The sequence below is a fragment of the Elaeis guineensis genome, chromosome 1 (assembly GCF_000442705.2).
Source record: "Elaeis guineensis isolate ETL-2024a chromosome 1, EG11, whole genome shotgun sequence".
Taxonomy (NCBI): Eukaryota; Viridiplantae; Streptophyta; class Magnoliopsida; order Arecales; family Arecaceae; genus Elaeis; species Elaeis guineensis.
In genome coordinates, this window is record NC_025993.2 from 171,013,845 (window position 1) to 171,038,000 (window position 24,156).

Genomic DNA, 24,156 nt, shown 5'->3' on the forward strand with positions numbered 1-24,156 from the left:
AAATCGACTAAGCGCGGTAATCTTTCCATTGAGTTGCTGTATCTCTTTCTTTAAACTCGGGTGCTTCATGTCGATAACAGCTTTGATCTTTTCAGGATTAGCCTCGATTCCTCATTGTGAAATAAAAAATTTGAAGAATTTTTCAGAGGTTACCCCAAATGCATATTTAGTCAGGTTTAATTTTATTCGATGGCTTCGGAGTGTGTCGAAAGCTTCCTTCAGGTCTCAAACATGATCTGAAGTGTGGAGACTCTTCACCAGTATGTCGTCCACATATACTTTCATGTTCCATCCGATGTATGTTTTGAAGATCTTATTGACGAGCTATTGATAGGTAGTGCTGGTATTTTTTAGACCGAAAGGCATTACTTTGTAGTAGTATATATGCCTTTGTCGATCACAAAAGTCGTGTGCTCCTCGTCTTCTAGTGCCATGTGGATTTGATTATATCTAGCGAAGGCATCCATGAAACTCAAAAGTCGGTGATCAAAAGTCGCATCAACCAATTGGTCAATCTTTGATAATGGAAAGCTGTCCTTCAAACAAGCTACATTCAGATCAGTATAGTCGATGCAGATTCTTCATTTCTCATTGGTTTTTCTTACCATTACCACGTTAGCAAGCCAGTCAGGATATGTAACTTCTCTGATGAAGCCTGCTACGAGGAGTTTGTCAACTTTTTCATCAATAACCTTTTGTCTTTCAGGAGCAAAAGGTCGCTTCTTCTGTCTCACCGGCTTAACATTTGGGTTGATGTTAAGTCGGTGAGTTATTATTTCTGAAAGAATCCCGAACATGTCGGTGGTTGATCAAGCAAAAATATCGACGTTGGCTCTGAGCAATTTTATTAATTGTTGCTGCTCTGAGTCGGATAATTGTGATCTAATTCGGACCATTTTCTCGGGCTCCTCTTCTTTAATCATGATAGAAACTAGTTGTTCAGCAAGTTCAGCCTTCTCCTGATTCTTTCTTTGGTCCAATTTGTCGACAGACAAAGAGTCTTCAGATTTATTATTCTGGGTGGAGATAAGGAAGTAACGTCGAGCGAGTTGTTGATCTCCATGCATCTCTCCGACTCTATATCTTGTCGAAAATCGGACTAACAAATGGTATGTCGAAACCACTGCTCTCAGAGCATTAAGCCCAGATCGTCCGAGTATGACATTATAAGCCGAAGGTACTCGAACCACCGTGAACGTTATGAAAACAATGCTCTATTGTGGTTCGATCCCAGTGATCAAGGGGAGAAAAATTTCTCCCTCCATTGTGACAGCATCTCCTGTGAAGCCGATCAGTGGCATTAAAACTCTTCTGAGTCGGTCAGTTAGCAGTCGCATTCGGAAGAAAGTCGAATAAAATAAAACATCAGTTAAACTTTCATTATCTACAAGGATTCTTTTTACATCATAGTTTGCTATTGTTGCCGAAACAATAATAGCATCATCGTGGGGAATCTGAATTCTCCGAACATCTTCTTCTGAAAAAATTATTACATTATCGAGTCATCATCGTTTTACTGACTTTTCTTCGAAAGTTGCCCCCCTGTCCAGTCATTCGAAGATCATGTTGATCACCCCTGCAGTCGATTGATTATTTCCAGCTTCCTCAGTTTGCAATTGAGATCGTCGATCAGCAGGAGTTTGAGTCGACAGATCTCTCTGATATTTTTTGAGGTAGCCTCATCGAATCATAGCTTTTGACTGTTGCTGCTGGATTTGTTGCTGTTGGAGGCTTTTGACTGTCTCCGTGAGGACATTCATCTGCTACACAAGTGCAGCGATCTGGACATCCATGGTGATCACAGGACGTGAGGAACTAGACTTTGCTACTGGAGGAGGGGGAGGAACCTCTTCCCGACAGAAAAAGTATCTCGCCGATCCAGTTGTAGTAAAATGCTGGGCCCTGATTTTCGTCATAGTGAATACGATCTCGACCCCTATCTAGCGCACCAATCTGTTGGGGCCAACTCTCCATCGCCTGTCGTCGGGAACGAACACCTGTAAGACAGCGTCCACACAGATCGAATTTGTGTTCGATGAGGACCCTCCGATGCCTAAGTCAAAGAGGAAAGCTAGTGAACGGGAGTTGAATGTAAGAAGTAGTAGAGTTTTGGCCCAAAATTGACTTACCAGCCCTGTTTTTCTTATCCCTTTTTATAGATGAGGTTCTCGTAACCATCGGACATGGTCTCGTGTTTTATGGCGCTAAATCATCGGGCCATAATCACATAGTGAATCATTAATTTTCACTGATTGCATCGTGATATACAGCTGGTAACCGTTAGTGACGGTTATGGTATGTCTGAGTTGACTAGCCGGCCATATATCGGTAGAATCTGTGAGCAACCGTCGGCTATTAGTTCCGTTATACCAACGGTCAAGTCGTCTATCGTTGGTCGATAATCGATAGTCAAATATTAGTCGGTCGACCGATCTTAATCGGCCAGCCAATATAGATCGACGCAATTAGTTCGATCGATCAATGAGGAATCGGAACTGTCTGTTTGACCGATGCATAGTCGGAGTCATGGAGACCAAAGTCGGAGTCGGCCGGTTTACCTCAATAATTTTCATACTCGGCCTCTTATATATCACAACATTTTTACCTAGTAAGCATAATAAGATCTTATAATGGAAACTGGTTTAATTTAGATATTAGCATTTATTTATATAAAATGAAATAATAAAAGAAAAATAAAAAAGTTGAGATTCATTTTGAATATTTTTTTTTAATTAGGAGAAAGATTCTCGCAAGATGTCAAGGACAAACCAACTTATTAGAAAAAAAGTTGCAACGCTCTAGCCAAGTATTGTCTTTAGAAAAAAAACAAAGCAAAACAAAGTATCCTAAAACCACGATGTCCTAAGAGAAGAGATGGTCTACAGTTCCAGAGAAGACTAAAACTGAATAGCACTATATCAATCAAATTAAATATATTATTAGCATCTAATGTTCTCTTTATATAATTATTATCAGCATGTCACATGCATTTGTACATACCAAATAACTAGCACAACCAAAAAGAAAAATGAATAAAAACTCACAAAACTACTAAGCTAATTCTATAGAGAAATTACAACTTAAGCTGGCTAGTTCATTCCAAAGTTAATACTGGCTCAAGCTACCGTTCGGTTAGTATCCAGTAACTCAATAGAGCACAATCTGAAATACTCTTTCTCTATCTTTTTCTTTGTCTCGCTATTTCTCAAGCTTTTCAAAAATATCATGGTTTTTAAATATTTAAACAATAATTTGTTTCATCATGTAAAAAGAAAAAGTAATAATGATATCATCTTGATGTAATTTTATATCTTGCTGATATCATCATGACATTATCATGACGTGAATCAGTAAATTCTTTCCACTTAACATTGCACTGCTTGAGATCCATCACCATTTAGTTTATATTGTTGAAATCCAAAGTCGCATCTACTGGAGAAAGAACAATCATACTACTTTATTCTCAGAACAAGAAAAGTCATGCTGTTTGTGGAAATCAAACTCATTCATTGGTTACAGCCGATTGATGGGGCCATGGCAGTCAACATACTGCAATGCAAACGACCATAAAAGTCCATGCAGTAGAGGTTTCTCTCTTTGTTCAAAACAGTCATTTGTTCATTGATGGGAGGTAGATGGGGCACATATAGATGTATACCCATAATGATTGATGGATCTAGTGTTCTTGCTCAAAATATGTTTATAAATCCAAAATTAGACCAAAAAAATCAAATGATTTTATTTCACATCTTTCAATTTATGCCACCTTTTCCACTCTGATCATGATGTTTGAGAATGCAAATCTTTGATAGATAGTGACCATGATGCATTCAATGACTAAAGAATACAAAGCCAATATTGTGTCTGAACAAGTTAGAGACATGTTGAAAGATGAGCTGCCCTGGTCAAGGCTGGGATCCACCAAGTCCCTTATTAAACTAGACTACCTCTCAAAGAAAGCAATTTTGTTTGCCCAAGTGCATGGCTCTCGACCTGATCGGCCTTTGGAGAAAGATGACATGAGATCATCTCCATGCCTTGGGTGATCCTTGAAGTCCCCACATTGGCAATCATTTCTCTAAAAATCCAACCCTTCCAATCCATGATGAAAAATATTTTCAAAAGGTGAGGCCCATTTTCCTCTGGTTTTGTGGTAACCAATTCCACTACTCAATGCTTTTAGTCTGCCATCTGTATGCAACGTACCAAATGCTTGTAATAACAAGAAGAAGTGGCATACATGGGCAGCAATGGTTCCATATCTGTTTCTCATTTGACCACCTGTTTCGGTGTAAATATGCGAAACTAAATTGATTGGAGTTTAAATTTGGCTCGTGATTCTATATGAGTCTTTCGATCTGGCTTTAAGCAATTTCTAGCTCGAGTTGAGGTATAATTGATTTACTTTATCTCATACTTGCCTCAGTCTAATGCAATGCACATTTTAGAACTTTCACTATTTCTGAGAGAACAGGACTACTACAAAATAACTAGATGTAATAGTACATTGTATCTCACTAAATTTATAATCTTAAATTCTTTTTTTTTTTTTTCAACTAAAACTGGATGATAATTTACATCCATAGTTTAACATCGCAAGATGTTGGATTATCATGAGCACCATGACATCACCTCAAGTATAGTTTCAACATCTTATGAATCAAGTTGAAACTAATAATAACAAAAGCCAAAAATGTCAAGCTAAAAATGATTTGGAACCCATGTTGAACTGACTAGCTTTTGTTTTTGCCCTGCTTGTTTCCTGACCATTTCACCTCTCTCTTCCTCTCTATCTCTAGAATAAATCCATCAATTTTGGTACAATCCGACAGAGAAGTATAGGGCGGAAGAAAAATCATTCTGCATAGATTCATTTCACTCTAAAATGAAATTAGTGGTATATTCATCTCTTTTTTGAATGAAAGTGGTAGATTCATTTCATCCTAACTCTACGTTGGATCTAGTGACCTAAAAATTAATTTCTCCTAGGGTAGGCACCTAAAATTTTGTAGGATTTTCTTCTAGAATTAAGTTTGCTTCATGGGGATGTCCTCTTTTGTCCTTCTCTACTAAATATTGAAAGGTTCAAGGCATGTAATCCACCCGTTCCCATTGTCCTAGCACAGCAAAAACAAGTCTGTTCTCCTTTTACTTAATAATTTCCATTGGAAATGTAGTACATGGTGTGGACACCATTTTGATCCAATCATGCACCGAAAAATACAAGAAATCATTTAGACCCAGGCGTGTGGGGCAAGTTTAGATCACATATAAACGCGATTAAGACCCTTTTGGATCACACGATCCAAATTGGTCTCATTTATGCTAACGTCCTATTGCCAGAGAAACTTAAAATGGGGGTGACCTCTTTTAAAGTTTTGATAAATCATTGGCCCTCCATTCATGTTCGAGCTAACCTGGAACATGGCCCACATCAAACCACCATTCCTTAAATTTTGTAGAAGTGTCCAAAGACATCCAAAGAGATCAGATAAGGATATGTTTTTGCCTAATTATTCCCTTCGTTCATACACAACGTCATCGTAGCCTCTTTCTATTCTCATTACTATCGGTCAGTGGGTAGCTTCCGTGTCTTTCCTTGTGGAGGGTCAAAAAAAAAAAAAAAAAAATATGTCGAGGCGCGTTTTCATCAAAAAACTTTGTCTGAGGTCCAAAAAGGGAGTAAAATAGAACCATTGACCAATGTGACTGAGGATAAAAATAGACGAGAAATAACATAGAATCAGTGATCCTTTCCTCAGGCTTAAATTTTTAAGATCAATTGATTTGCCAACAGTGCATTAGGGTTATGAATTCCAATCTTTTCAATATCAGTTATTTAATTAGCTAATGTAATTATTATCTGGACTTATTTTAGTCCTTGTGCTTGTTATATTGCTATTATGCAAAAAATTAAAACGAAAATCTGGCAAAGTCTGAAATCTTAAATATATCTTAATTAATTGAAAATGAGTCTCTCTCTCTCTCTCTCTCGATCTGGATCTCGACCTTAAAAGACAATTGTTTACAGCTCAGGGAAAAGTTCAAAAATCAAGGGTATCATATTTGGTGGCAAAGGAAAAAAGCAAGAGGAAGGAGAACAATAATGACCATGGGAAGTCAGTGGTTGGAACATGATGTATGAACGTTCTTAAGCATCGAAACTTCAGGAGTTCAATCTGATATTGGATTCAGTTGTTTGAGTCTGTTCAAGAGTTCACGTGAAGTACTAGTATTCGATTATTGTAGGCAATCTATGTTAAGAATTAGCAACCTCTTAATCCCAAGTCCGTCATGTTGGTGTCATTATTTTTGTGGCCCAGGGTGCAGGCATTAATTCTTGTTGCTGAATTAATTATGCATGGAGACCATTGCTTGTAACTTTCTCCTTTTCTTTCCTAGACTTAACTCTAACTTTTCTTTGACGAGGAGAGATATATGCAGCAACGAGACCATCACATGATAAGAATATTTCATTGTAATTGCATAGATTGGTCGGTCGGTTGGTGAGTGGGGTCCACAACAAAACTAATTCTTCTCATGGTCCGGCAAAGGTCTAAAGGTCTAGGTGATGCATTCCTCGTCTTCTTTAGAATGGACCTGTCATAATATCTGATCGATTTGTAATTAACTAAGTCTAGCCAAAGAACATGGCATAAGTCATTTGCGGCCATAGCTACGTCTGGCCTTATTTGTACCCACACGAAGCTGGTGCCATATAATCTTGGATTGGATTTTTTTTTTTTTTTTTAATACTTGTAATGATGGTTATACAAAACCTTAAATTATGTACAACCACTCAAATCAATCACTATAATATCTCGGAAGTATCCGGATATAGCAGAAGAAGCCTCCAAATATAGTGCTATCATGATTGACCACTTAAATAGCAATCCAATCAACATTATTATTAATTTTTTTATAGATACGCATGAGCCTTCAAATATCTGCTCGCAAAGAATGACCACCCCTAAGTGCTCTGCTTCTGTGCCATTTTATGACTATGAGATAAGTATAGAGTCCCCTTCCACACTTAAACTGGCATAAGCCCTGTCTTCATCCGAGTCGCGTCACTCGGCGGTCCTTAGAGTATCTACCACCTTCGAGGTCCTCAATTTACTTGCTTATTTGCAGTGTTTTAGAGCTCAGAGCAATGCGAATCGTGCACTCAGCCAAAGTTCAGCGGAGGACGAGACCACGGGCACCACGTCATTCACGTGAGGGACGCGGACAACAGGGCGGGAGATCTGGACCATTCGTTGAGAGAATGGACGGCCTGGAGCTGATCCGGCTCGGGTCTCCGACCCAGAGCTGGGACCACGCTTGGATGCGGCAGGGCTCGCTCACAACATACCTACTGATCGAATTAATTAATCGAAATAGACCAACGGCTTTCACCGAGCGCAGCGAAGTCACTGAAACGCCACCGTAGAGGCGACCGGTGGGATGGAATTTTAGCTAACTTCCATATGGATGGAGAGTTATCACATTTTACTCAGATTTCTCACTGCAAAGTAACATCACATCATGTGGAATAATTTGGATGAGTAGAAAAATATGTATTTGTGCTTCAATTACCTATGCATCTATTAGAATTTATATATATATATATTTTGGACCTAGCCCGTACACTCCGTGATATCCATTGACTAAATATTTTTGTTTGTTGTTTTAAAGAAAGGAATCGAATGATGATGCATAGACAAGTCTACTATAAAATATAGAGGATAAAACAAAGACGTGATGGGCTCTAGATTCTTGGGGACTACAATAAATTTAGCCAGCCAATGTCAAAAATTCCAAAGTATTTAAAAAATATGTAAATTAACATCAATTATTTGTTAATTAACATCATCTTATCTTTATTTTAAGTCATGACGCCTGAAAAGTTCAGAAACGCTGCATCTCGACAGGATTTACCATTAACATATGATAGCCTTTTGAGATCCAGCTGGAACAAGTAGAGCCTTTGCTCTCCGATACCAATCTCTCTTATCAAATACCTTACATGTAACATCTTTAGACATTATTGGGAAACAACAGTCAAGCACATAACAAATATGTCACCTTTCATCTCAATACATTATGAGAAGCAAAAAAAAAAAAAAAAAGAACCCTTTGATTTTGTGTTTCGCTAAACTCCACTTGGAGTACAAACCTCCATCCTCGCATATTTCCTTCATCCATTTTTAATATAATTAAGTAACCGGAACAAGAGCTACATGGAGATGAGAAGAAGTTTTGATTCGAACTGCACCTAGATTTCCGGCGATAAAATCTATCCCATGGGAACAAAATTTCAAATCCAGTAATCCCAAAACCACGACTCTAAGCTTTCTTAAGCCATCTCCACTTACAAAATTCCCAAAAGAAGACAAATATATATATATATATATATAATATAGCTCCGAAATTCCCAACATACCCCTCGTGAAGCAATTATTTTCTGTTACTCCTCGTCTGCCTGGGTGCTCCGCTGCTGCTGCCTCGACGAGCATAACGGGAAGAGCGGGAGGAGCTCCGGCGGGTCCGATCCCCGGCCGCCGTCCCGCGGCGAGGGGTGGAGATAAAACCCCTTCTCCGCGATCGCCCGCTCCTCTTCCGACGCGGGCGAGAACAGCGGGTCCGACCCCAGGGGGGTTACAGGACTCGGGACTGGAGACTTCAAGGAGCCAGCGGCGGGAGAGGAGGAGGCGGAGGAGGGATGGTGGATGTGGTGATGGTGGAGCTGGGGCGGGGGGGAACGGGGAGAGCGAACAGAGGTGAGGCCGAGCTGGATCTCGAGCTTGCGGATGCTCGGGCCGCGGCGCTCCTGCAGCTTGAAGGGCTGCCGTCGGGGAGCGACGGCGGTCGGCGAAGTCCGCGCCGGGGAGGTTGCGGGGAGGTCTCCGGCGGCGGTGGCGCCGGTGAGGCGCTGGACCAGGTCGCGGAAGGTGTTGGCATCGGCCTGAACGTAGGTGGTGGGCGGCCCCGCCGCAGCGGTGGCGGGTCTGGTGTTAGCCGGCCTCTCCATAGTTTTCTCTCTTAAGGGTTTGAAGTTTAATAAATATATATAGAGAAAAATAGGGGTGGGATGGGAAGAAAAGGTTTACAGAGTGATCGGAAATAACCGAAGAGCGAAGGGTTTATGAAAGAGAGAGGTGGGACTGGGAGGTGGGTAGTCACGGGAGCTCGTATTTTCGGGGCTTTTTCCCCCTCCTTTCCCTCCCTCTCCGCTGGGTTCGTGCGTAAGAACATGGAAGAGGGTAGAGAAGAGCGTCTTGGTGTATGGTTTTTGTGAGGAAGGGTTGGGACTTGAGGGATTTTGTGTGAGTTGGGTGATCCCATCACCGCTTGGTACTTTCACCTGTGCTTAGATTTTTTTTTTGCCCCCCTCATCTTGAAATTGTTCGAAATAAATATTTATAGGATAAAACGTCAAGAATTTATATGAGAAAATAAATCTGAAAAAATAATGTATAAGAAAAGAATTAGAAACCTAGAAAACCTGTATTGAAGACATGCTAGATATTATTCCAAGAGGTTATTACTACTCTAAGATCGATAGCTTTAATATTGCTACTAAGATACAACTGATCCTCGGCACTGCAAGAGCATCTGGAAGATTTGGCCTGATAGACTGTTTCAATTACCCAAAATTAATTTTTGTAAATTTATAAAAATAAGAAAAAAAAAATATGGTAATAGAACTAGTGGAAAAGTAGACGAGTCAAGAATAGTCAAAACATAGCAGAAAAGATGAGAGTGGGAGATGGCTATGCAGGAAGAGAGAGCTTTTTAATCTGTAGCATTGAAAGTGTGGACCATGGGCTTTATTTAGAAATTGATCAAATAACAACTCTAATGGCTAGTTGTTGGCACATAAAGGGTGCAATAAGTATCTAGGGAGGTTATTAGGCATTATATGGTGACGGAGATTGTTATTACGTATTTTTTTATTTTTTTTATTATTTTCTATAGCACGAAAGAATTGATCTACATCGTCAATTGATGGGAGTATTATGGATAATAATAGGTTAAGGTTGACAACTAGTTTTATATTTTTATATTTTATTTTCAATTTTAGCCGGATCCTCGCCAATAGAATCTTAAGGAATCTCTTGATCTCTCCTTCACGCTCAATTTTTTGATGATGAATAAACTGATTCTTAAAGATGAGTCTTACACGACTAATACTGCGATAGAAATCGAATAGCGGCAAAACTCCAAAGCCTTCAATAGTTATTGATCCCAAGCTAGGATTTTCGAAATTTGTATTTTAATTAGGTCCATCTCAAGAGCGGATGAAAACCTATGGTGTGGAACTACATATTCAGCACCATCTCTGCTGCTAAATGTGTTATCTACTAACAAAAGATGATGAGCTTGAGAAATGCACCATCATGATGGAGGAGGCACGAATAAGAATAGAGGGATAGAAGAGCAACAAAGCATTGTCATGTATGAGAATATGAAAGTCAGTACAATAGAGACGAGAGAGTCATAAACAATAGTGGGGTGAAAGAAGGGGTCCTGGCTAGGTGGGGGTGGAGATAGAAGGCAGAGTTGTCAATAAGAGAGGTAGAAAAGATAAAAAGTAAGAGAGATAAATTTGAAAATATGAGATTTTGAATTTAATTGTAATAAATAAAATATAGTAATATATACTACTAGTTATCCGGTCATTCACCTCAAGCTATTCAATTTTAAACAGAGACTAGATATATGAAATGGTATGGAAAAAAAAAAATACACCATAACAAAGTCCATGCTATTATTATTTCCTTTTAATGGCTAATGTGATCATCCAGGCCTTTCCAAAAGCTAGCTTAATAAATATTGTGATCAAAATTAATTTAAACATAAAAATAGATATCAAAATAATTTTGAAACTATGCAAAATAATTAAAAGCAAAAGTCAAGTTTCCACACATGGGCATCCTAAAAGTCCACGTATTCAACTAATAACCCCTAGTTAGAAAAATATTAAATGCAACTCTACTCGCATCAATTTATCAAATATGGTACTAAAGACTACTAAACGTGTTAGGACAAATGCTTTAATGATCGAACCATTCCAACCAAAAATCAGAAAGATATTTAAATAATTAAATGTTATCTTACACATCTAGCCATTTGATGACTAGATCTGCATATCTAGCAAACAACAGAACTAAAAAAAAGAAAATTCTCTGATATGATAGAACAACTAATCATCATCACAAACTGCAGTTATGAGACAAGATAGGATCAGTGCCTAAATTATCGTGGCTGGGGTTGTTTGTACAAGTTAATTGCTGGGGAACCAATGGGAATCATATAGTCCAAATCCCAAACTCAGCGACAAGATTTCAATGATATCGTACTCCATTGCACTGGACCCTCAACTATTATAGGATCTCTTATTTACTTACCATTTAAGCTAAGACAATGATTGTTATAAAATTATTATAATAAAAAATATTGAGCTACAATACGTAATTAAAAATATTATTTTTCTCATTTACTATTTATTGACTGAAAATGCTTTAAATATTACAATCTATTTTAAGCAAAGATATAATGTAAAAAAATAAATTTCAGAAGAAAAAATATTTTATTAGAAAAAAGTACAAATGGAAATAGCAATTTTTTTTTTTTTTTTTTTTGTTGTGACAGTGTATTATCCTTGGTCCTACTATTCTCCTCCTCCACCTCATCATCATCATCATTACATTATTATTATTATTATTATTATTATTATTATTATTATTATTATTATTATTTAAGTTTTATATATAAATCAAAATAAAAAGTCTGAAACTATTATAATAGTTGTTGTAATCTTTTTCTTTTTTTTTTTATTAGGAGGGGCTATTATCTCCGTTCCTTTTATTTTGTACTCATCCCATTTTTGATGGTTAAGCCCATCCAAAATCAAGCCCTTGACCTCTTGCCCAAGTGGCCAGATGGAGCAAGTGCTTGAATGTGGCCATTATAACATATGGAAATTATTATTGTAACCATGCTCGGTTGGGATGCCACCTTCCGTCAGGCCTAAGACAAGGGATGAGACATTTGTCCCATCTTTATCTCTAGAATAAATACCAAATAGATCAAAAAATGGGATGGGACTTTTTTTTTTTCGTAAGCACTGGGGTGGATCTATTGATCTCTAACATTTCCATCAAAACAAGGACCATGAATTAGGGTTATCCTCATTTTTGTTCCAGCTAAAACAAAGAGAAAAAAACTTTTTTGCAAGTACTAAATATAAGGAGGAGGGCAATTTTGTCCTTTTAACCAAAAATAAGTTTTTAGGTAGGATAACAAAAAATAATTATTATAATGTCAAAGGTAGTATAATGAAATATAATCATGAAATGGAGATAAAAACGATTCATTCAAATAAAAAATAATCTTATGCTGGAGATAATGTTACCTATTGGTGATCAAACATCTTATTACCCAATTGTTTATCTCTTTAATGAAGAAGGTTCAAAGGATCTAATTTTCATCTTTTTGAACTAGCTAAAATATAGATGGGAATCTTATATCCTTATCATGAGTAGCATAGAATTGCTCAAAATCTCAAATCGCAACAACAATGTGTGTGTGCGTGTGTGTTTCTTCCTTCTCTTCTTTGATGTGTTTTAAAGAGTATTGCATTTGCAAACAAACGTTTGAAAAATGTGACACATCATTTATTAGTTTTTCAATAAAAATGACCAAGCACTAAATTAGCTGCAAACGTGCTCATATTAAGTAGCAGTTCTTGGTTTTCCCCTATAAACATGGCTCATTTTTTTGTTAATAGGGCCAAACTAGCATTCTAATAGTTTTTCTGGTTGAGTTCAGATCTTCTGATGTTTATGTTTAAACTGGAGTGGTCTAGTTTAGGTCACCAGACATTAATGTATTTTGCAATTATTGGTGGTCGTACAAAATCTTGGTATACGTATTTCCAATCGTTCATTGTTGCATGATACCTGATGATGGGTGATTGAACAGGACCCCTCCAATTATTGGAGATGGTTCGAGTTATTTCTCGTAGGTTTTCTTATCAGCGAAGTCATTGCTTGATTAGCTAGCTTACATGTGGAAAGTTTGCTTTGATGTTAATAATCACAAACTATCAATCAATTTATTGAGTGATAATTCAATCAAAAACGTTTCACATCCATCCTATGTGGTGGGGAATGAGATTCTCTATGGCATTTAAAAAATATCATACATGATTAGGTGTCATACATCATAAAATTGACAGCTATTCAAAATATCCAAATATTTTTGGGTTTATACATTTCTTTCTTTTTAATTTTTTCTAACGTGTGCGCATGCGGTCGTCCATCTTAAAATAGATGATGTCCAACCATGCATAATATTTTATGGTATTTTTTAAGTACTGCAGAGAATCTACACCCATGTGATGAAGCAAGTTTAAGAATCAAATCATGTTATTATGGAACATTTAGTTATTTCCTCCCTAGTAATCTCGTAAATGGACTGTCCCAAATTTGATAAAAGAATGCCCGGATGTTAGCTCGAAACTTTGATCACACAGTTCTGATTAGCTCTTTCTAAAAAGGAAGAAGTGATCCGTTAGCGAGGAGCTAAGCTACGGAACAATAAGATCTATCAGCATGTATAATGCTGTCAAGAAGTAAGCAGTTTATTTTAATTTAGTTTCTAAGCAGGCAGCTTATTTTTCTAAAACTAGAAGTAGAATCATACTCAATACACTATCTTCTAGTCCTCGATGACATATCGGCTCACTCTAATGTGTCTCTTTATGTCAATATATATTATATATATATATATATATATATATGGTATATTGGCATTGGTATTTATGATGAGGTAAGTCAGAACTCTCAGTGCTAAGATTTTGCTGAATCCTTTCAGCTCTCTTCATTGAAAGAAATAATAGTCTTCACTCAATTCTTCCAAAGTCTTCTTTCTTGCTTTTCAGCATTTCTATTTCTACTATTGATTTTCAAGATCCCGACTGATTTAATCATCAGAAAGTATTCCATCAGATCCAGGACTTCTTTTACAGAATTTTTTATGCACTTCACCAAACTGCATTTAGAAGTACTCAACCGACCTTATCATCTATCTTCTGGAGCCTTGCGACATCACAATGATATTTTTAAAATTTTATTTACATGATTTCTATTTTCAATGATGTTTTACAAATATAATCTTTTGGATGTAAAAGTCATCTAATTATAGGGGATTCAAGTAGTGCTCAATTTTATCTTTTTTAAACTCATCCAAATAAAATTTAGGAAGCATAATTTCTAGAATATGATATCAAAGTACCAATAAAACTTTTCAAATGGCCTCTCAAGGAGAAAAGTATACAAAAAAGTTCTGAATAGAAGGAGTCAAAAGTGATATTTTGATATAAAATGCTCCATTTCTTTTGAACTTTATTATTTTATTTTATTTTATTTTATTTTATTTTATTTTATTTGAGATTTCAATTCTTTGGTCTAGTTGACCTGAGTTCTTTGCTGCACCATGAGCTTGTGACCATTCTCAAAACTCCAAATTCTCTAACTCATGCTCACGATATACAACACAAGTATTGGTAAGTCGTTAATCGTAATTCTCTCAATGTTACCGAAAGAACTAGTCCCGGCATTAGCATTGCTAGGGCTAGCTCAAAGGACCGGTTCAAAAATAATGCATGCAATGTTACGTATAAACCCTTATATAATGTAAATATTACATTATTACCAAGTTCTTCTGCGCATGGTGCACGGACCTCTTAATCCTGGTCCGTCCGTTGGACGGTCACTATACTGTTCCCACCCTTTTGGCTAATCGAACACCATATTTTCTCTCCTCCGCCGCTAGAACCACAATGCGATACGATCCTTCGCGGGACAGCGGCATCCGAGTCCGTCAACTGGTGGAAGGCGAATAAGAAAAGAAGAGAGCGAAGCCGGAGAGCGGCAACCCCAATGGCGATTTCCTGCTGTTCCTCTCCCAAATCCCTTCTCCCGTCTCTTCCTCTCAGAGGGCGAGGACGAAGAGGAGACCGCGCCGCCCCTTCCAGAATCTTCTGGAAGGCGCCCGAGCCCGTCGTCAGGGCGTCCACGGTCGATTCCTTCGAGAGCTCCGCCAGCTTCGCCAAGCGGATGGAGCGGGCGTGGCTCATCTCTCAGGTATCATCCCCTCTCTTTATATCTCGTTCCTGGTTCTAAGGTTCTTGTTTGGATCGCGTTTATTGGAAAAAAGGAGAGATTTTATGTGTTTGATGTGGTTTTTAATGTTCTCTATCTTGATTGAAAGATCTAGGGTACCTCATTTGATAAATCCTATTGGACTTAAAATTTTCAGAAAGAAACAAATTTGTGGTATAATCCAGTCGAGTATAGCAATATGATAGGGTTAAGAAGTTTACGTGGAGGTTCATCGATTAATTCTTAAATGGATTCTACCTTAAGCTTCCCTTGAAATGTCAATGTATTATTTATATCCAATGTTGATATCTACAAATCAATTTCTTGGTGGAAATTTTGCAATCTAAAATGAAATTTGATACTAAACGACCCAAATGATTTGGAAAAATGACTTTTATCAACTAGGGAAACCAAACTGGAACCAAAAATCAGATAGCTATATAGTTCTATAGGCTCTTTTTATCCGTGTTGTTTTATGGTAATTAATTTTGACATATTCAGCATCATTAGACAGAGTTATGATTTTCAACAAATCATTTTGAATCACTATCTGCACTCCATGCTAGTTTTGGATTCTATGCAGTTCTGCTATCTCTAGCTAGTTGCGTTACTAGCTACAATCGCTGCTGGTGAAATGGGTATGTGGATATTTGACTGCATGCTTATGTGATTTGCTGTCAAGTGATGCAACTAAAAATATGTTTAGTTTTGAATTTGTGCTCATACATGGATAAAAACTTGTTAAAAACTGAAAGTGTTTTGGATAAGGGTTAGGAAAGAAGGCCAGATATGGAGCTCACAATCAATAAGCTCCCAAGATCAAGATAAAGAAAACTTCAAGAAAATGAGAAGGAAGATGACCAAAATTTTATCTTTTCCACTGTTGTTCAAAAATGGTAAAAGAAATACGGATATAGGGAAGAGAATAGAGGGGGCACTGGATAGGACGCTGATGGTTCTTTTTTTCCTTTGCCTTATGTTCTTTCATTATTTTTCCTCCATCTTCTTTGTATCCTTTTCTTTCTATTTCCTTTCCTTTTCTTCCTTCTCTCCTTCTTCTTTTCCTCCATTTTCTCCTAATGTGTAAAGGCAGCTGGTCCTTCCTATTGATCCGTGAATCATAGAAGGGTTGGTCCCTTCTTTTTTTTTTTTTTTTTTTTGGTTATAGAAGAGGTGGATGGGTACATCCAGCTACACCACTGCTGCTGTGGATTATTGGCTTGCTGATCTTGAAGAAGGACCAAATTAAATAAATTACAGAGCATCCTATCATCTAATATCAAATTTCAACTTTTCACTTAAGTTAAAACTCATTAACACCGAGGATATTTAAGAAAGAGATAGAGAAAAAAAAAGGAAATCCCACAGGCCAAAAGAGACAGAAAGTAATGGTCAGTATAGCCCCCCTAGGCTGTTTTTCTCCTCCTTTCAATTCAGTTATGCAATAAACTATCTTGATAGTGTCGTGCATTCATCATCGGTGTCATTTTGTCCAATCTGGACCCCACTAGTTTAGAAACAGCTATATAGGAACAATCATTTTGCTTAACAAAGTCTTATAGGGGCCTCAAAGCACCATATTGTCATTGGGAGGTTAAACAGCTTTAAGCATTGTAATTGTGATGTTATAAGCATTCAATTTATATTTGAGCACCATATCCCCTATTGGCTGTTTAAGAAGTATAAAGCATTCAGGTCAGTTAATTGCATATAGGAGAATGCCAATTAATCGAAAGCTATTTATTTTCGTCAAATAATGGGATCATGAATTATGATTTCTCAATCAATATGGGTTCGCAGGGGCTTATTAGGATAAAATATATTTGATGGAAGTACTCAATAATTTGAAATGATATATTTGAAGTAGAATAAAATTTGATTGATGATGATGATGATAAAAGCTGTACTTAATAGCGTAATGAATGACCAGATGCATTCATGTGGTGTGAAAGCTTCCAAGGCTCAATTGTTTCCTCTTTAACACCATGAAAAGCTAAATGAATGTCTAGTGGGGCTTGCATATGTGTAAGCCACACATGTATTATATAGAGTCAGATTTGCATTAAGCATTAGTTCTATATTAAAGCAAAATTAACCAGATCATAGATAAACATGAACTTGTTGTATTATATACTAGGTCATCACTTGAAGGTTATGCACAATAAATAAAAGTTAGTCCCATGTTTTTCTTCCCTTCTGCAATTAGTTTGGCAATGATTACTGAAACAAGTAAATTAAACTTGCTGATGTTTGATTGTCAGTACTTCAAAGGGAATGGACTTTTGTGGTATTTTCAGCTGACATCTGCTTTTTGATAGTAAGAATGGTCAGCATTTGGAAATAAAATGGATTGAGAGCTTGAGCTAGTACATTGGTCATATTTCTCATGAAGATATTGTTATCATCTTTCATTGATAGTTATCACACTTTTCTTTCCGTCGATTTTCCTTTATTATAGTTGATATTGCTCTTTGATGGGAGAGACTAGTATCATTGTTTTAGTAGTTGATATTTGATCAATCTACAAAATCTTACACCTTGCAATTCGTTATAGGCTTATGTGCCAGTTGCAATGCAGGTTTGTGTGGTTTAGGATGTAGGTGAACTTCCTAATTCTCATTAGCAATCTCGTCTAAGTTTCATTTACCTGAAAATGCATAATAATAAATTTAACTTATGAAGTGGCTTTGAAGGAAAGATGCTCCAGAAAGGGAACTTCCTCTCCAAAGTCAAATTAATTTCCTCCTTGTGGGTTATAAATGCAGTCCAAGATAGGGCATTGTGTTTAATGTTTAGCGATGTGAAGGATATTAAAAAAAAAAAAAAAAAAGAAACAAGGGAGACATTTATATGAGGCTTCAGGGGAGAATGAAAAGGCGATGCACGTCCAGCGAGGGGGGACTGTAGAGAGAGTGTGGGAGATTGAGTGTGTTCTCTTTTTGCAATGGGAATTATGATACTAGCATAAGAGGGTGCGTCTGGCTAAAGGGATTAACTGTAGAGGGAGTGTAGGGGATTCAGTGGGTGCTCCTTTGCCATGCGTGTTGTGATACTAGGATAAGAGGGTGCCTCTAGCTGAAGGGATTAGTTAAGCACCATGGATGAGGAAAGCACTCATATGAGCCATGATATTTAACAGGACTGTTTCCCTTTTAAATTTTATTATTTTTTGTCCTCCAGTATTGGTAACCTGAATGAATGTAACATTTTTGAATTTCTGCTTAGTTTGGTTGATTCTTTTGTAAGATCTGCTTAGCAGGAAGCATCAGTATGACCACATGGTTTACCTTATTAAGTTCTTTACCTCCAATTGCAGTATAAGTTTTACAGTACATTTGATTAAGATTGCTCCCTTTATTGTAGCACTAGCATTGGTCACATGTGATGCATGTGAGGACCAACATGGATGACTAATATCAAAGATTAAGATATTTTAAGTTCTGTCAGACGATACATGCACTCCTAGTTTTACTTCTCTACTTTTCTCTTTTAAGTAAAGAGGGAAGGGAAAGAGTGAAGCCAAGATGAGTGTGTTTTGTAAAATTGTATATTTTCAATACCTGTAGACAGTTGAACGCTTTGTTAGTCAGATGGACTCATGCATCAAGAGTTTGCTTTATATTTGACAATAAACTATCTTAATTCAATTGGACACTCAGAACGAGTAAGGTTCTTATATAATTTCTCTTATTCTAGCTGCTGAACGCAATCTGCTTGTTTATTACACTAATTCCTGTATTATGAGGTGATTGGCTGAGAGTTGTTCCAGGAGAAGCATGGATATTTGATGCTTGTTTGAGATCCTGCTCAGATATTATTTATGGATCTTAATTCTGCCTGCCTCTTGCGCTGCTTGACTTCCAGCTTATTGGTGGAAATTGATGGTGTAGAAGATGAATTTTTTGGTCTCAAGAAAATGGGAATATTAGAGAGGATTGAGGGAGTACAGTTGATTGAGAACTATATCTGCTTGCGAACGGACACAATAACAGAAAACAATGAGGGCGGTGTCCTTAGCTGATGATCCAAGGGCATCCATCAAGTTTTAAAACTCCATACTTCTTGAAAAATAAAAAAATTTCAATCTTTCTATTAAGAAATATGCACGTAGCGCATAGGCACTTTATGCAATTATATATCTGTGTTGTGACTACCTTGATTTCTTTGATTCTTTACCTTCCTTAGTTTGAACCATTTTTTCCTACATGATCTGTTGTGGTCCATCTGATATTTATTGTCAGACCTTGTGGATTTTTCCTTTTATGAACAGTTGAAATCTGACTCCATGCAGTTCAGCGCTATGCAGTCAGATTATTTAGCCAGTAGTATAGACTGTTATATGAAATTAATGCTGAGAATTGTTTAATCCCCCTGCCCCCATATACTTTTGGTGGAATGAAGCACTGATATTCTTTTCATATATTTACTCTGAGCAGCAACCACGACCGATTGCTTGTTCATCTTGCGAATCAAATGGCTACATCGAATGCAAATGGTGTGGAGGTACAGGTTTCTTCATCCTGGGCAACAACATGCTGTGCGAAGTGCCTTCAAGAAATACCACCTGTGTTATATGTGCGGGGAAGGTGATGAAGTGTAGTGACTTTGAGAACCTTCACATTTTTGTGCCCAATATCACATTAATAGACTTGATTTTGTTTTCATCTAGGGTTCTGCTTGCTGTCCTGATTGCAAAGGCACCGGCTTCCGTGCCAAATGGTTGGGAGAACCTCTGTCACCCCAATAATAACTCCGGCATGGCAACTCGGAGGATCTGCTGACTGCAAAGAACAAGTTTATTTTTTCTAAGTAAGCTTGTGAGAGTCATCAACATGTGACGACTGTGTTCTTATAGGCTGGAAATCTTGTTAATCATACAACTTCAATGGTGATGGTAGGAATATGTTTATTCCTTTATATTTTCGAATTCTTGTTCCGAGTTAATGTGGAGACAGCACTTACGTTACTCAAGATGTTGAATTGACAATGCCTAACGTCTTTCTTTCTTCTTCTTCTTTTTTTTTTTTTTTTTTTTGGTGGTTGTGGGGAGGAGGGTTGGGTGCAAGAGGTTCTAATTTCTAATGTAATCTTAACCCAGTTCAGCCTCCTAACAAGGCCCGACCTTCTCAAGGCTTAAGACTCGAAGGCTATTCGGAGATGGTGAAATTCTTCTTGCACCGCCGGTGGTGTCGAAAATTCGATGTGAAGTATACCATCTCATTCGATCGGTCCATGTAGTCATTATTTTTCAACGCTCATTTAATATTTGTAGATTGATTTTTTTATTTAAAAATTATGTATAGCAAAAATATTTCTATCTTTTAAAAAAATTATGACATTCTATATCCATATTATGACATCCTGCTTCCATAATACGTACATGATGTAATAATTTTTTTTAAAGAATAGGGATATTTTTGTTATTCAAAATTTTTAAACTAAAAAATCAATCTGTAAATATTAAATGCACATTGGAAGTGGTTGGACATAAATATATCTCTCATATTATGATATTTTATGTCATATTATGACATTTTGGGTTGTATTACGTCACAGAATATTATAATTTTTTTTAAAAGATGGAGGTATTTTCATCATATAAAATTTTTAAACGAAAAAGTCGATCTGCAGGTATTAAATGTGCTTTGAAAAGTTGTAACTATATGGACCAATCGAATGAGATGGTGCACTTCATATCGGATTTTTTACACTGCCTGTGGTGCATAAAGAATTTCTCTTCGAAGATGTTCGATAGAGCTTGTCAAAGCTCAAGAGTCGAGGTTTATTTGGAGACATCTGATGGACACTTTAGAAGCCTCGAGTAAAAAGAGAGTGGATTTAGGGAGGTGAGCACCCCAGCCTCTTGCATGAGCACAAGGTGTGCTCGGATGGTTTAGATGGGAAGGCAAAAGTATGATTAACTTCAGGCTAAAATCCTATTTAGGATTGCTATCGGGAGTAGAATTTTGAAAATTTTTAAAAATAAAATTTTTGATAAATAGATATTTGGAAGTAGAGCTTTATCAAAAGGTTATTTGTTATTTAGTAATTATATTTTTAAAATGTAGTGGAAGATGACAAAATGCTTTTCATATGACAAAATGACTCTAAATGACATTATATTATGGTTCTATTTAGGATTACTATTAGCAGTAGAACTTTTAGAGTTTTTGAAAATAGAGTTTTTGAGAAGTAGAGCTTTTAAAAATAAAATTTTTATAAAAATCTATTTGCTGATTGGTAACCATATTTATATAATGCTTTGGAACTTTATCATATATTTGGTAACTAAAATAAAAAAAAATATTTTTGATATGATAAAATGATAATAAAAGCATTACATAGTATTATACAGTAAAAAATAATATAATATAATATATTAAAATATTATTATACTATATAATATAATGTAATAATATAATATAATATAAAATATAATATAATATATTATATTATTATAATATAATTATATTATATTATTATTAAAATATTATTATGTTATATTATATTATTATAATATTATAATAGATTATATCATATGTCTATAACATAAATATTATTATATTTTAAAATATTATTTTATTGTATAATATTATTAATATATAATATAATATAATATATTAGATTATAATCTAATCTAATAATAAATTATAATATAATAGATTATATTACAATATTATAATATTATAATAGATTATATTATATATCTATAACATAAATATTATTACATTTTAAAGTATTATTTTATTGTATAATATTATGATCATATATGTAATATAATATAATATACACTATAATATAATATTATTATAATTATGATATAATATATAATGTAATATAATATAATGAATTATAATATAATTTAATAATAAATTATAATATAACAAATTATATTATATTATTATAATGTAATAATAGTATACTATTAATAAATATTATTATATCAAATTATACTTTATAATATAATAATACTATAACAGATTGTATTATATATTTATAATATATTATAATATTAATTTATTATTATATTATATTATATTTATAGTATAATAATATAATATGATTAATTATGATCAAATTTGTTAGTGGATATTTTTATTATTAAAAAAAATTATCTAAATCAAAACAGTTTTTCAATATTAGCTAGAAAATACTTTTGGAGAAAGCTTCAAAATAGAGCTTTCTCCAAATAGATCTTTTCAGCTTGCTGACAAAGTCAAAGCAGCTTTTTGATTTTTTATCAAACATTACTGTATCACTCTAAAGTACTTTTTGAGGATCAAAAAATATTTTATGGTATTCTAAAAGCTTAGCCAAACAGGACCATAATATATTATAATAGAGTGTAATGCAATATAGTATTATATGTATTGCATAGTAAAATATTATTTATAGTATAATATTATTTGTAATGTAATATATTGTGATATATTTTTGCAATATAATATAATATTATTATCATATACTAATGTAATTTGTATACAATAGGATAATAATATAACAAAATATGATATAGTATTGCACGTTTTTGCATAGCATAATATTATTATAATGTAACATAATAATATCATATAATAATAATACTAACAATAATATTACATAGTATTAATATAATATAATATAATGGAATATATTATTATAATATAATGAAATATAATATAATTTTTTACTGTACAATATAGTATAATAAATTTTGATATGATGTGGGGGTATAGCATATTGATAATAAGATTTTTTACATGTATATCCTTTCAAATATTTAAATTTATATAAATATTTTTTTAAAATTAATATCTGTATGTATATCCTCATAATATATTTTTTTTACATATATATTCATATCATCTAATACCGTTAAAAATTAATGATTTAAAATTAAAATAACTAAAATATCTTCATGGATAGATGTATAAAATTTTTTTTATTAAGATATATATGTAAATAGTAATTTTATGAGGATATTCATGCAAATATAAATATTTAGAAGGGTATACATGCAATAAATCTTTAACTTAAATACACCTCTCTTGGATTGTTAATTTTTTTCTTATTCTAATAAAAAAATTAATATATATAACTAAAATAATAAATTTATTTAATTTATTAATTTATATAAATAAAATAATCTTTTTATTGAATAATAGATCAAAATTATCTTATCTAAAAAATAACCAGATCATAACTATCTATATTTCCTCTAGTATATAATAATATGTTTCTAAAAAAAATATCTAAACTTGATATTAGATGAATAGCTTGTACATTTACATAGAGTGAACATAGTTGTGGATTTAGACATTATGTAATAATAAAAATTTATAATCTTATTATATTTTATTTTAAAATTTTTTATTAAAAATATCTTTGTGAAGTATATAAGGTATATCATGTTGTTATAAAATAGATATATCATTCCCATCTTGCATAAAAATAAAATATAATATAGTATCCTAATATATAAAATATTATATAATATCATCATCGTGTTGTTATATTATGTAATATATTACTACATTGTAGAGCAAGAGGGTCTGAATCTATCTAGATGAAATAGATAAAAATTAAATTAAAATTTTTTACATGTATATCCTTCTAAATATTCAAATTTATATGAATATCCTTATGAAATTGCTATTTATATATATATCCTTATAAATTTTTTTTTGCACATCTATCCATTAGAATATTTTAGTCATTTAAATTTTAAATCATTAATTTTTTAACGGCATTAAATGGCATAGGTACATATATAAAAAAATAAAAAAAAAGATACACATGCAAAACAAGTATTTTATAAAGGTATACATATAAATATCAATTTTGACAGAATATTCACGTAAATTTGAATATTGAGGAGGATATATATGCAAAAAATCTTTGATAGTATCATAATATACATGATGTGATATGATATAACATAATATTATATAAAGTATATATTTGTTTGTGGGCATTTTGGTCACCATAAAAATCTTATTGGAGCTAAAACATCCTGACATTTATA

At 34.4% G+C, this 24,156-nt stretch overlaps 2 protein-coding genes across 2 annotated transcripts; one reads left to right on the forward strand and one right to left on the reverse strand.

Moving 5' to 3' along the window:
• Positions 1 to 7,952: 7,952 nt before the first annotated feature.
• On the reverse strand, positions 7,953 to 9,283 carry LOC105039545 (VQ motif-containing protein 31). Its single transcript, XM_010915730.3, has one exon. It carries the CDS (start codon positions 9,011 to 9,013, stop codon positions 8,450 to 8,452), a length of 564 nt encoding a protein of 187 aa, XP_010914032.1. The 5' UTR covers positions 9,014 to 9,283; the 3' UTR covers positions 7,953 to 8,449.
• A 5,571-nt stretch (positions 9,284 to 14,854) lies between these two features.
• On the forward strand, positions 14,855 to 20,139 carry LOC105039546 (uncharacterized). Its single transcript, XM_010915731.4, has 3 exons — positions 14,855 to 15,134; positions 19,589 to 19,738; positions 19,822 to 20,139. Exons 1-3 carry the CDS (start codon positions 14,931 to 14,933, stop codon positions 19,897 to 19,899), a joined length of 432 nt encoding a protein of 143 aa, XP_010914033.1. The 5' UTR covers positions 14,855 to 14,930; the 3' UTR covers positions 19,900 to 20,139.
• Positions 20,140 to 24,156: the final 4,017 nt, after the last annotated feature.